Here is a 14,475-nt window from a genome sequence, read left to right on the forward strand (position 1 = left end):
AACTGGAATAAACACACAGTCGCGCCCCCCTCCCCCGCCCTCACGGAGACGCCGGGGCCTCGGAGGCGGCAGAGCGAGCCCGAAGGCACCCGGAGCTCCTGTTGCCCCCGCGCGGTGTGAAGACAGCGAGTGACATCCCCGCGCCGCTACCACCGGCTCGGGCCCGCGCGGAGACTACAGCTCCCGGCAGCCCCCGCGCCGGCCGCGCCCCCGCCCCTCGCGCGCCCCCGCCCCGCACGCCCCGGCCCCCCGCCCTCAGGCCTCAGGACGGGACGGGGAGGAGGAGAGAGGAAGGGGCGCCAGCGGCGGGCGGGATTCTGCGAGGCGCGTGAAGCCTCGCTGGCGCCTCGTCCGCGATCCAGACGCTGGCGGGCGCGGAGTTTCTCACGACCGGCCGAGCCCGCCTCTGTAAGTAGTCGCCTCAGGGAGCGCGGAACCGACACCGAAAAAGTTAGCGCCGTCGCGGCCGCCGCTTTGTTCTCCCGGCCGTCGGATGAGGCGGCGGCGCCCCTCCCCCACCCGCACGCGGCGGCGGCGGGACTCGGACCCGCGCCGGGCTGGGCGGTGGCCTCAGGGGCTGGGCGGGAAGTTGGCGGAGCGCGCGGCGGGCGGAGCGGGCGGTGGGCGCCGTGGCGAGCGGGGGCGCCGGCGCGGCCGCCAGGTGGGGCCAAGTTCCGGCGTGGGCGCCGAGGCCAAGTTGGGATGGCGCTCCGCGGGCGACCCCCGCGCCCGGGCCCCGGGTCCCCCGAAAGAGCTCCCGACGCCAGAGCCGCGGTGCTCACTGCCGAATTTCGGATGAGCCTTTTTCTTTTCTCTTCATCCCTTTACGTTGTCCCCATCTTCAAGGGCTGGGTAAATGGCGCTTAGAGAACGTAAGCCCCCGCCCCAATTTCCTGACTGGGTTTAGTTTTGCAAGTTGCAGCCTCGCTCGGAGTTGTTCTCACCCCCACCCCCGGGAGCTCGCTCTTAAGATGAAACACTGAGGAGTGCGACTGTTTCTTTGAGCAATACAAATAACCACATACTACTCGGTTGCCTGTTGGATATTTTATTTGAAGTCATCGCGATCAGAAGCATGGGCCTTGCACTCTGCAGGTACGGATGTAAATCAAGCGACAGGCGTGTGTGAGACCTGCACCCTTTTCCATACACTGATTGATGGCTTGGAAGTAACTGTCTCTTCAACCACACCCATCCCCACAGGAAATAAGACTATCGGTGGCATCTTTGATTAGGAAGGATAAGTTACACCCTGAACTACTATTTGGTACGACACAGCCTTAAATGAGTTGTAGCTGCAGATGAAACAAGAACTTCTAAAATGCGTTAATTTGTACCCTAGAAAATGTTACCGTGTTACTGTTACACTGCTTCTACTTTGTACTTAGTGATGTAGTTCTTTCTCACATTTTTAGCGACTAGATCCAGCTTACGCAGTGAGGGCTGGGAATACTTACGGATTTGCTGCTGAAGACATCCCATCAAGGTCCCCGACCGAGATCTAGGCCAGTTTTACTTTTTCAAGGAACCCTTTCCTCCTCCCCTGCTAGGATCTGGATTGAGAGCAAGCCTGGAAGTTCAGCCAAAAAGAAGTTACAAGTTTTGATAAAAGTGTTTAAAACGTGTTACCGAAGCCTTCATGTTAGGTTTTGCTTTAGTGGGTAATACAGGTCTGGTAGGCTTGATCACATGAGCTCGGGGTATTTGACAAGCCACTTTCCATCCTAGGGTGTATAAATTAGTATATAACATTTAACTTTTTAGGATGACTCAGATTCAAGACCATTCACTGGTTCATATCTTGAAACTAATTTTTTAAGCATTCCAGATAGCAATGAGTGTTTTAAATATACAAATTTCATAAGCTTTTAGTTTCATCAGATGACCTCTTTAAAATAGAAATTTCTCTCAGTGGATTGTTTGTCATTTAAACACTACCACAGGCGAAAAAAAGAGCTTAATCAAGTTTTTAGACATTATATAAGAACTGAAAAAACTTCATAGAGGAGAAAAATGAATGGTTATTTAAATGTATTTTTCTTGGGGACATTTCTCATTTTTAAAAAGACATTCTGACGTTGATGAAAATATTACCATATTGGAGTTAATTGCTCGTTTTTAAAAGAAATTGCTTTTACAGAACTTGATACATGTGGAAAATATTTGCTAGAACAAGTTTTAATTTGATTTAATAATAATCACACTTATGAGTCACAATCTTCTGTACTGATAGTACTTTGAGTTTCTCTGATTCCGTAATTCATATTGAACTTGTATGTCTGCCTCTTTGGAGCAGTTGTCTTGTTAGTGAAGAAACTTGAGATGATGTACTTAGGAGATGTTTTAATTTTTATTTCAGTGTAGAAAAAAGTTTTCCTCCTTGTGTGTGGTTAGTTTATAGTGGCAGTATGTGAGAAATTGCTCACTGCCTGTTGGCCAGTCTGATTTCTCAGATACCACTGGTGCAAAGAGAGGTGATGAAGATACACCCAGCCCAACATAGATTCATACAGCATTGCCAGACTGGCAGTCTGTAATCTTATTACCGGATAAACTTTTCAGTGCCTGAGCAGAGAGTAGACATGCTATGCTCCCCCTGTATTCTCTCTGACACTGGAAAGTCTAAGATTCAAATAACCCTGGTCTAGAGGAGCAGAATTCTAGCAGCAACAATTTAGTTAAATGCTGAGCTCTTAAGAGGAAAGTATTATATTAATCCAAGGTAATAGTTATATTTTTGAAAATATATAAACAGATGTAGGGATTGCTACAAACTGATTTTTAAAAACTAATGACAAAATTATTTGAATCTTTTATGCAATATACAGTATAAAAGCAACATGAGTATTATTAAGCAAAGTCAAGTCTGCATCAAGACAAAACGCGGATATTGACTTCAGGACACTGGTCTGTATTGCATTGAAAAAGGCCACAAGCTTTTTTACATGCTAAAGGAAGGGAATACGTGTACATGTCAACAGGAGAAAAAAAGACCCTTTATCAGCGTTGTTAGCACACAAAACTAAATTGAGCCAGGAAAACCCATTCCTGATAGGGAGTCATGGTAGATGTTGTGCTATTCTGAATAGGAAAAGCATTTTACTTCTTTACTGTAGCCTTTACTGAGTACAGAAAAGACACTGGCTACACTAAATAATGAGCCTCCTTTTGAAGTATTTAATAACTGAATTTGTTTTGTCTTCCTGGGATCCTCTACCCTTCTCTCTCTGCTTCCCTGACTCTAATTTATTCTTTAGGTCTTAGCTTACATACTGCTTCCTTAAAGGCTCCTTACCTGAGACCCCAGTTGAAATTAGATCCTCTTAGTGTACTCTTTCATATCACTTTTCATCATTTGTAATTACCTTGTTATTTATGTGGATATTTGTTTAATGTGTGGTACCCACATCACACCAGAGGCTCCAGAGAGAGCAGTAGCCATGTCTGTTTTGGTGGCTGCTGTATAACCCCAGTGTCTGTCATAATAGTCTGGCAAATAATAAGCACTCAGTAAATATTTGTTGAATGAAAATGCTGCTATTAGAGCTGCTTCTAATTAGAGGCTTTGCTAAGATATGAAATAATGTATGTGTAAGAGACAGCTGAGGGACAGGGAGAGAAAGGTAGAATTACTAGTGATGTTACCCTGAAGTATCTCAGTTAAGTACCCTGACCTCCAGGCCCTTTATTTTACCTTGTCTGTATTAATTGGGCAAGTTAGGTTCAAGATTTCTTTAATGTCCTATCTTTTGATTCCATTCAACAATGGTGATATTATATAAGCTCATTTGAATGGGATATGTGACAGATAACTCCCCCAAAGAATGTTTGAGATGTTCCAAATAAACATATTAGAAATGCTTGCCAACTCATAGCTGTTAGAAACAAACATCTAATTGATACACAGTTTAGAAATTAGTAAGTTGTACTACTGTCTCAGTTTTCTAATTGAAGCATAAAGACAAAATAAATTAGTTATTAGATTTTTTTGATATTTAGTCTTAATATTTTGCACCCTACATCTTGTTGCATGTTACAAAACAAATCAGGGTTCCGTAAAACAAAACAAGAAGAGGGAAAACAGATGGGATGAGTGGGCAGAAGCTAATATGATCACTCACTTAGTTTTTTCTGTTTGTATTCATGCTGAAACTTTAAAAAAAATTGTTTATAGTTTATTAATAGTTACCAGTGGTTCTGATAAATTAGTCAATTGTATTATTAGTTACTGTTATTTGGCTAATATTAACCGATCTAATAAAATGGAAATTTAGTCTGAAGACAGCCGTCAAAAATAAATTGTTGAACACAATAGAATGTTGTATTTTGAATTATTTAACCTGCAAACAATATTTTCATAGATATTTTACTACTTTTTTAGTGACCATTGTTCAGCTTTTGAAACTACTCAAGTCAGATGTTAAGGAGCTCATTACCTCGTGAGAAAACCTATTCCATTGTTAGCTTGTTGGAGGTGGAATGAAACAGTGGAAAGAACGTGGGCTTTGGAATCAGGGAAACTTTTGTTTGAATCCCAAATCACTTAGCCATGTAGTCTAGGCAAGCAGCAACTTCTCTGAAACTCTGGTTCCTTTTTTGTGAAATAGAGTTAAATCTAGAGTTGTTGCAAGGATTTAATGAAGAATAATATCTAAACTGCAGTATTTACCCCAACACAGGAGCTTCAATGTTAATTCCTTCATCTAATTACTGTGAAAATTGCTAAAACTTATGAGCAGTTGCTGTAAGACAGGTACGGTGGTAGGTACTTTACCTGCTGTAGATCAGTCTGCACGATAGCCTGTGGTGTAAGGAAGTAGTGCTCTTATCTCTACAGTGATACTGAATGAAACCAATTATTCTCTTAACACCTTTTCAAATATTTGGGGACCGTTATTGTATTTGGTTTTGTTAAGCCTATATTTGGCACATGACATCGTTTTCACTTTTATCTGGATGCATGCTCTTGTTATTTTTTTACATCAGTATAGCTCTTAAAAATGTGGACTGTAGAAATGAATACAATAATAATGTGTCCTAGGGGTTTTGGTTTGCATTAATTCTTTTAGTCACCCATTATATTAACAGCTTTTATTAAACTGCCGGGTCGATAACTCCTCTTATGAACAGCTTCGAAGTCAGCGTTTCTCCATTTCTGTGTTGCACGTTTAACTTTTTGAACCTAAATGCAAAGCTGTACACTCATCCTTGTTAGATCTCACTTTAATTTTAGCTTATTTCTCCCAGATTGTAAAATCTGAGGATTTTATAAACGTCTTGCATGTCTTTATTATATTAAAAATAATCAAAAACAATATAGAGCCAAGAACAGAGTTCTGAAGCACTCCCCTAAAGACTTCTCTCATCTGAGTCGACAGAAAGCAGCAAACCTACCCAGCGTCACTAACATCCACCTCACACTCAAGCAGCCAGTGTACACAAATAGCATAGAAAGCCACCTTGAATACTGTTTTGGCCAGAATCCACTATTTTTGTCTGGCTTTGCTGATTGTGTGAGCTTGGGTGAGTACTTTAATCTCTAAGCCTCTGTTTTCTCAGCCATAAAGTGTGCTCTTATGAGGAATAAATGAGATAATACATATAAAGTGCTTAGAACAGTGTCTGGCAGATAGTTAGAGCTCAATAACTGTGAGCTGCTATTAGTAGTATTTCTTCCATCTAAGAAGTCTAACAATCATTCCTTTCCAAGATGTAAATACAGTTAATTTGGCATTATTCGTTCTGTTTGAATTCATGCTGACATCTCGTGATTATTGTATTCTTTTCTAGGTTCAAAAGCCATTTGCTTTCATAATCTGTTCTCAGATTTGCCTAAGGATTAATAGGTTTGTATGTCTATAGTTCCTGAAAACTGCTTCAGTTCAGCTCACAAGACTTGAAGCAACTCTGACCCATCTCTAGGCCATGATTATTTCTCTCTTTCTGAGCTCTTTATCCAACTGCGTAGGAGTCAGCTTTGTGATTACACTTGCTAATTGTTGAGCAGTATGGAATGGGTTGCATCTGGACCCCAAGACTTGCACTCATAAAGTTGTTTTAGTCTCTCTTATTCATCAGGCTCGAGTTTCAGTTCTCAATGCTCTTCTACAGCTTTAGTTTAAAAACTAAGAGAAGATAAGCAAAACACAAGTTGAGCAATTCTGCCTTCTCTGTGTGCTCTCTCAACCTTAACAACATCCTCTCTAAGCAGTGATTCTCTCAGTTCCTTGTTCTCTCTGAGAAATAGTCTGTTATTGTGGAGACAACTCTTGGTAAGAAAGTATGAAACTTGAGTCCTAATTCCCTCTCTACCTCTTAATAGCCATCTGGTGCTGGACAAGTTGCTTTATCTGCTTGTGCTTCAGTTTTCTCATTTGCACAAATGTTAATATGAATTTCCAAAGAGGCATCATGAGATAAAGTGTGTGAAACATTTCTGAGTGCTATACAATATAAGGTGGGATAATAATCATTTATTTGAATGTAGTTATAAAAGCTTTTATCTTTAAATAATTTTTTCTAAGCCTTAATTTTTCCTCAGCTTTCTCATTCCTGATACTATATCTGTAAGTTTTTGTTGTTTTGTTATGTTCATCCTAATTTACTCAGCCACATTACTCTCCAGAGAGTCATTCTGCAGCCACTCTGGATGCTTCACTCTTTCTCATCTTTGGAATTGTTGATGAGTATATAGATGGAATTTAGAAGGAGCCATCTCCTGTGAGCCATTTCTCTTAGTTGTGGGGGGGGTCATACCTTTTTTTTTTTTTTAACTTTTTTGAACTGTCCTTTCGTTAAACTGTGATACATATGCAACTGTGCCCACTGTTCTCTTTTTTACTTTTAGAAATTCTTTATGATGAAATCATTATCTCCTATGTTCATAAGTATGTCTTTTACACTTCTTTGTTAGCCACATAACTGGGTATAGCATATCCCTCCTGCTTCCTTAGCTTTTTGAAAGAAATCTGTCAACAGAGTAAGTCAGAAATCATATTTTGGCAGAGTTAGACTTTTAATATAAAAAAGAATACTTTTAACTTGTCTGTCTTAGGACAGTATTTTACATCTTTTATATGGCTGAGTGGTACATATTTTATTTCTTTCACTCTGTCAGTTTTATTTTCCTTTTTTGTCCCTTCTATTTTTGCCATAACTCAGTTGTGTATTTGTGGAATAAAAGTGTTTGATCTTCAATTTTCAGGTATTAGAAAGGAGTGCTGGGGGTTTTTTTTGAGCAGGAAGCTCCCCCTGAAATTATACCTATAGTAAAAAAAATGGGTGTAACAACTAGACCAAAAGAAATGGCTGCCCATTAGGATTTACTGGTGAATTGTAGACATAGAAGCAAAAATTTTCATTTAAAAAAGTTGTAGGGATTCTTGCATTTTTAAAATAATGTCAAATGAGTATAAAATAGTAAAAGTTTTTAAAAAATTTCTTCCAGGCTGACTACATTTCAAAAAGCATCAACTTTTCTCGATGGACCCATTCATCAAATGAAATATGCCTGTTCTATTTTCAAAGCTTTGTACTTCATCATGGAAAAATTTATCCCCCCCCCAAAATGAAAATGAGGACATTTGAGAACGTGATTTAAAGTGTAGATGTTTGAGAAAGTGTCCCGTCAAATCAGTGAACCAAAGGATAAATACTGAATAGATTAATCCTAAACATTTACCAGGAGGATTTCATCTTGACAGAAAACTTCTATTCAGTATGTATTTTCTGAAATTAAAAGAGACAAGAATAGACTTAGAAGAAAATAGATGAAGTTGTTTAGTAAATAAGCAATGTCATCTCCTTTCCGATGAGGCTAATCAGTGACGTTAAATTCTTTCCAAATCCCTAGTTGTGGACCTAAAAGACAAGACTCTTTTTTTGGTGGGACTGATGATAAGGGAAGTAGGACCTTTTGTGTATTCAGCTCACAGTTGTGGAACTTCACATCGTCGGCATGAGTGGCTTAAAAGAGGAAATAAAGAAGCTTTCAACTAAATCCAAAAGTACAGTCATTTTTTTACTGCTGTCATTTTAGAAAAGCCTCTTCATAACCATTGAAATAGAATTGACGACTATTTTCAAAGCTTAAAGAAAGGCAGATGTCTGCAAACAGTTCCCCTCCATCAGCCCAGAAGTCTGTATTACCTGTAACTCTTCCTGCTGTGCTTCCAACTCCTTCTCCGTGTTCAAGTCCTAAGACAGGACTCTCTGCCCGACTTTCTAATGGAAGCTTCAGTGCACCGTCACTCACCAACTCCAGAGGCTCAGTGCATACAATTTCATTTCTGCTGCAAATTGGTCTTACACGGGAGAGTGTTACCATTGAAGCCCAGGAACTATCTTTATCTACTGTCAAGGATCTTGTGTGTTCCATTGTCTACCAGAAGGTACTGTGCATGCTGTTTATGTCAATAGTTTTTCTGATTAATATTGTTGCTATAAATTGTACATGCAGCAGTGAGTTAACACATAGGGATCAATTGTTTATATCCTAATTCTGAGCATTTTTGGAAGAGACCTACTAGACTATAAGCCTAAAGTCTGAAATTTCAGAGTCTAACAACTGGAGCCTATATCCCAACTTAAAATACTACTTATTCGATTTGTCTTATTAAGAGCAGGAAGATCAGTATAAAGTTAAGGTGACTTAAGAAATCTCATTTGTTTGCAGAGAAAACAGGAGTTAGAGGGCACAGAGCCTCAAGGTGGATTACCAAAAGAATGGGACACAAGCAGTGGCTGAGTCCCAGGTCCACACCTTGTTCTTCCTAGGTACTTTGTGTTCTGCCCTGCTTTTTGTACTCTCTTCCTTCCCTTTATATCCTGATTTCACCTAAACTGCCATTTAATGTGAGAGGAGCACACTCTGTCTCTTAAAAAATAGGTAAATGAGTTTTGAATATATGACACAATATATGAAGATTTGAAAATTAAGGATGGTTTTATTTTGTTTCCTGTCTACCCAACCCTTGCTCTGTACCATACCGTTTTTTAAGGAACCTTAGCTAAATGTGTTTAATAATCTTGATTTGATGGATGAGCTAGTATGTTCTCTATTTTATTTTATTGTAAAACTATATATATGGGTAGTGTGAATTGGTTAATTTTATGTTTCAAATTTGTTTCAAACAGTATACTTTGTGTTTTAAAAATCATATCAGTGAAATTAATGTATTTAGATTCAGGCTCCTTATTTTTTTAATTTCAATTCCTTATACTTTATATGGTTGTCATTATCTTCTGATGTAGAAGTCATTAACAGTCAAAAAAATGTTATGTGGTTTGTGAAAATGACCTATGCTTCCTGTGTTTTAACAGTGACTTTTCTATTTAAATGTAGCCTAAATTAAATTTCCTTTTGTAGATCTGTAGATCCAGCTACTCTCTTTAAGTATCTTTGCTTTTAATTTCCCTTTCCTTAAATGTTATAGAGGTTTTTCACAAATATTTTTGCAAGTAGGTTATATTTTCTAAGTTAAAGGTAAGAGTTTAACTTAAATACAATTTGTAACTTTAATGTTTCCTTTTTATTTGCGCCTGTGGAAACTCATAACCAGTGTTTTGGTGGAATCTGTATTATTGTTTTCAATCTTTAGAAATTTCATTTAGTTCTTTTTATACAGAGGCATACTGATTTTCTACAGGATTATTTTAGAATTAATGTTACTTCATCATTAATGTAGATGTGAGAAGTGGGTTAGATGGGTTAAATTCTTGGCAACCAGATTAAAAATCATAATCCATGAAAAATTAGACTGATGCCAAGGAAATAAACAGGATAGCTCAAAAGAAGATAGTCCAGGGTAAACTCTACAGAAATATAAAATAGAACTATTGATTATGGATATAGTCAGCATAAAATGAATATCATAGTGAACTGAATTTGATGCAATATTATAGTGATATGGGGATGTATTTGGCAAAAATATATAGCATATATATGACATAAGCACATTACACATTCCTTTTGATGTGTTCTAGAATGCTTTTTGTTTGTTGTTTTTTTGAGGAAGATTAGCCCTGAGCTAACATCTGCTGCCAAGCCTCCTCTTTTTGCTGAGGAAGACTGGCCCTCAGCTAACATCTGTGCCCATCTTCCTCTCCTTTCTATGTGGGATGCCTACCACAGCATGGCTTGCCAAGCAGTGCCATGTCCGCACCTGGGATCCGAACCAGCAAACCCCAGGCACTAAAGCGGAACATGCGAGCTTAACCCCTGCACCACCGGGCCGGCCCCTGGAATGTGTAGTGAAGAAGAGTGTTGAGCTTGGGACTATGTCAGCTCTATTATTTATTTACTGTATAACTTGGGGCAAGTGATTTCACTTCCCTGGATCACAGTTTCCAGATCTGTCAAATGATTGAGTTGGGATGATTTCTAGTGTGTAACTCCAGCTGTGAGCTTCTGAATCCTTTAATCAAAATTTGGGTCCTCATTGCTACAGACAGATAAAGGAGAAGGGAGTTTCAAGGGGTGACCTGCTCCAAGTCCTAACTAGAAAGGAGTCTTAAGGGAACCAGCTCAGATCCTGGGGTTTTGTAGAGAGGTTTCATGGATCCCTAACTCATCTTGAAGATGGAAAAACCGTGTCAGAAGTGCTGTTCTTTTTGCCTTCTCTCTTGTCTTGGACACTTGCTCACCAGCCATCCACTTTCATTACCTGTATGTGTACAGCTGCAGGTTAACTCCCAGGACTCTCTTTTCTTGTTTCTATTTTTAGTCTATTTTATTTTACATAAAATGCATTTATCTAAACCTTCTAAAGATAGGGCACTGGTTAAATTTTAGGTAATAGAAAGATTAACCAGATGTCATCCCTTCCTTCAAGAAGCTTATGGTCTATGAGGGAAAGGTTCACTAGTAGAAACATGAAAAAGTAGAAAGTGGAGTTAAAAACTGCTTTTCTCAGGTTGATAAAGGATGTGGAAGGCTTCATACAGAAAGTAAGATTTAATCTGATACTTAAAGAATGAGCACGATTTCAGTAATTTGGGAGGTGAAGAATACATTCCAGGCAGAAGAATCAGGATGAGCAAAGATATGGAAGGGGGAAAGGGGAAGATTATAATTGGTAACATATATTGAGTGCCTGCTCTATGTCAGGAGCTTTGTACACGCTTTCTGCCTAATCCTCATGACAATTTGTGGTACGTCTCAAACTTTAATGTACATGCCAGTCATTTTATAATTCCACTGAAATGTAGATTTTGAATCAGTAGGTCTGGGGTCTGTTATGTTTTCAGGTGATACTGATGCTCCTCCAAGGACCACACTGAGTTGGAAGTGTGTAGGTGATATAATCCCTGTCAAATAAATAAAGGAGGAAATGGAATTTCAGAGACATTTAAATTACTTGCTAAGTCAGAATTCAAATAGGTTTGTTTTACTCAAAAACCGGTGCACTCTCACTGTGCCACCCTGTCTTCCTCATGCCAATGATAGTTTCATGCTTGCTTCTTCTAAGAGTGGAGATTTAACTAAGGCCTTTGCTCAGCAAAGCAACATGATCAGGTCTGTGTTTTGGAAAACTTAAACATGGCAACTAAGTGTGAGATAAAGTAGGGAGATCAGGTAGGAAGCCACTGTAATGAAGACCTGAACTGAGGCAGTTGGAAAGTGATGATGTATTTGAGGGGTTTGAGGAAAGTACAGTTGGCAAAACTTGATATCCTCTTGAGTATAGGGGAAGAGCAAAGGGTGAAAGACACGCAGCCTGGTTGGGTGATAATGCTGGTAACCAAGATAGAAAATCCAGAAAGAAAAGTAAGGGTTTCTTGGGGGAGATAATGGGACTGATTTTTTAATCAAACTTTATCTAATAAGATAGTATTCCTGTGTTCTGGAAATTTTTAAGAGGGTCAAAGAAGTGTTCTTTCACTTAAAGATTTCGCACAAGGATATACATTGGGGTCCTATTGTTCTGCTGTGACCCTTGAAATGGAATTGTTGCTCCTCAAGAGGAACCTAACTCTTTGTATAGAGAAACTAACAAGACTAAAAGTGATGGAAAAAATCTCTTAGTTTGGAGGACCTGAGGAGAGACCCCTAAAAGTTAATGAAATAAGCCAGAGGGCAACTCTACTTTTAAATTAGAAGAGGAGTGCTAACTGAACTGTAATTTTATTTTAACAATACTTTGGATTTTTAGAATATATATTTTTAATCTACTAGGCATAATGTCAAATGTAGATTTCGTCTGTTTTACATTTTTGCTTTCCAGTATTGCTATAATCACCATTATGTACATTGCATTGCCAGAGCTTATTTATATTATAGCTGAAAGTTTGTACTTTTTGACCACCTACACTCGTTTCCTCCACCTCTGGTAATCACCAGTCTGTTCCATTTCTGTGAGTTCAGTTTTTTTTAGATTCCACATGTAAGTGAGATCATACAATGTTTGTCTTTCTCTGTCTGACTTCTTTCATTGAGCATAATGCCCTCAAGGCCCATCCATGTTGTCGCAAATGTCAGGATTTCCTTCTTCTGGCTGAATGATATTCCATGGTATATATGTACACACCACATTTTCTTAGCCATCTATCTATTGATGGACACTTAAACTGTTTCCATGTCTTGGCTATCGTAAGTAATGCTGCAGTGAATGTGGTGAGATAATGGTTTCGTTTCCTTCAGATATATACGCAGAAGTAGAATTGCTAGATAATATGGTAATTCTATTTTTAATTTTTTGAGGGACCTCCATACTGTTTTCCATACTGCCTGTACCAATTTACATTCCTCCCAACAGTGCACATGGGTTCCCTTTTCTCCATATTCTTGCCAACATTTGTTTTCTCTTGTCTTTTTGATTATAGCCCTCTGACAGGTGTGAAGTGATATCTCATTGTGGTTTCAATTTGCATTTCCCTGATGATTTTGAGCACCTTTTCATGTACTTGTTGGCCATTTGTATATTGCCTTTAGAAAAATGTCTATTCAGTTCCTCTGCACATTTTTTAATCTGGTTGTTTGGGGGTTTTTTGTTATTGAGTTGTATGAGGTCTTTATACATTTTGGATATTAGCCATTTATCAGATAAATCATTTGCAAATATTTTCTACCATTCCGTAGGTTTGACTTTTCATTTTGTTGGTGGTTTCTTTTGCTATATAGAAGCTTTTTAGTTTGATGTAGTTCTGCTTGTTGCTTTTTGCTTTTGTTGTCTTTGCTTTTGGTGTCAAATCCAAAAAATCGTCACCAAGACCGATGTCAAGGAGCATATCTCCTGTGTTTTCTTCTAGGAGTTTTATGGTTTTGAGTCTTACATCCCAGTCTAATCCATTTTGAGTTGATTTTTGTGTGTGGTGTAAAGTAGGGGTCTGGTTTCATTCTTTTGCATGTGGCTGTCCAGTTTTCCCAAAACCATTTATTGAAGAAACTATCCTTTCCCCATGGTATATTCTCCCGCACTCTCTCTCTCTCTTTTTTTTTTTTGGTGAGGAAGATTGGCCCTGAGCTAACATCTGTTGCCAGTCTTCCTGTTTTTTGGCTTGAGGAAGATTGTTGCTGACCTAACACCTGTGCTGGCCTTCCTCTACTCTGTATGTGGGATGCTGCCACAGCATGGCTTAATGAGTGCTGTGCAGGTCTGTGCCTGGGATCCAAACTGGTGAACCCTGGGCCGCCGAAGTGGACTGGGTGAACTTAACCACTATGCCACTGGGCTGGCCCCTCCCCATGGTATATTCTTGGCTCCTTTGTTATAAATCAATTGACTGTATGTGCATGGGTTTGTTTCTGGGCTCTCTGTTCTGTTCCATTGGTCTGTATGTTCATTTTTATGCCAAAACCATACTGTTTTGTTTACTATCAAACATTATCAATATTAGTATCAATATCAAATGAAATATTGCTAGTTTTGTAATATAGTTTGAAATCAGGAAGTGTGATGCCTCCAGCTTTGTTCTTCTTTCTCAAGATTTCTTTGACTCTTCAGGATCTTTTGTGGTTCCATACAAAGTTAAGGATTGTTTTTTCTATTTCTGTGAAAACTCCCATTGGAATTTTTATAAGGATTGCATTGAATCTGCAGATCGCTTTGAGTAATATGGACATTTTAACAATATTAATTCTTCTAATCAGTGAACACAAGATATCTTTCCATTTATTTGGGTCGTCTTCACTTTCTTTCATCAGTGTCTTATAATTTTCAGTGTACAGACCTTTCACCTCCTTGGTTAAATTTATTCCTAAGTATTTTATTACAGTGATGCTATTGTAAATGGGATTGTTTTTTTAATTTCTCTTTCCGATATCTTGTTGTTAGTGTATAGAAATGCAACTGACTTTTGTGTGTTAATTTTGCATCCTGAAACTTTACTGTATTTGTTGATTAGTTATAACAGTTTTTTGGTAGCGTCTTTAGGGTTTTCTACCGTATGTCATCTGCAGGTAGAAGACAGTTTTAATTCTTCCTTTCTGAATTGGGTGTTTTTAATTTCTTCTTCTTGTTTTAATTGCTCTGGCTA

At 38.8% G+C, this 14,475-nt stretch overlaps 1 protein-coding gene across 3 annotated transcripts in view; it reads left to right on the forward strand.

The window, feature by feature from the left end:
- Nucleotides 1-203: 203 nt before the first annotated feature.
- The window catches only part of PRKD3 (protein kinase D3), an 82,522-nt gene continuing 68,250 nt past the window's right edge, over nt 204-14,475 (forward strand). Inside the window, exons 1-2 of one of the 3 annotated variants that reach the window (XM_023618417.2) lie at nt 204-408; nt 7,448-8,390. In XM_023618417.2, the coding sequence (XP_023474185.1) occupies nt 8,103-8,390 (288 nt within the window). In that variant the 5' untranslated portion in view covers nt 204-408; nt 7,448-8,102. 3 annotated transcript variants of the gene reach the window in all.

The sequence above is a fragment of the Equus caballus genome, chromosome 15 (genome assembly GCF_041296265.1).
Source record: "Equus caballus isolate H_3958 breed thoroughbred chromosome 15, TB-T2T, whole genome shotgun sequence".
Taxonomy (NCBI): domain Eukaryota; kingdom Metazoa; phylum Chordata; class Mammalia; order Perissodactyla; family Equidae; genus Equus; species Equus caballus.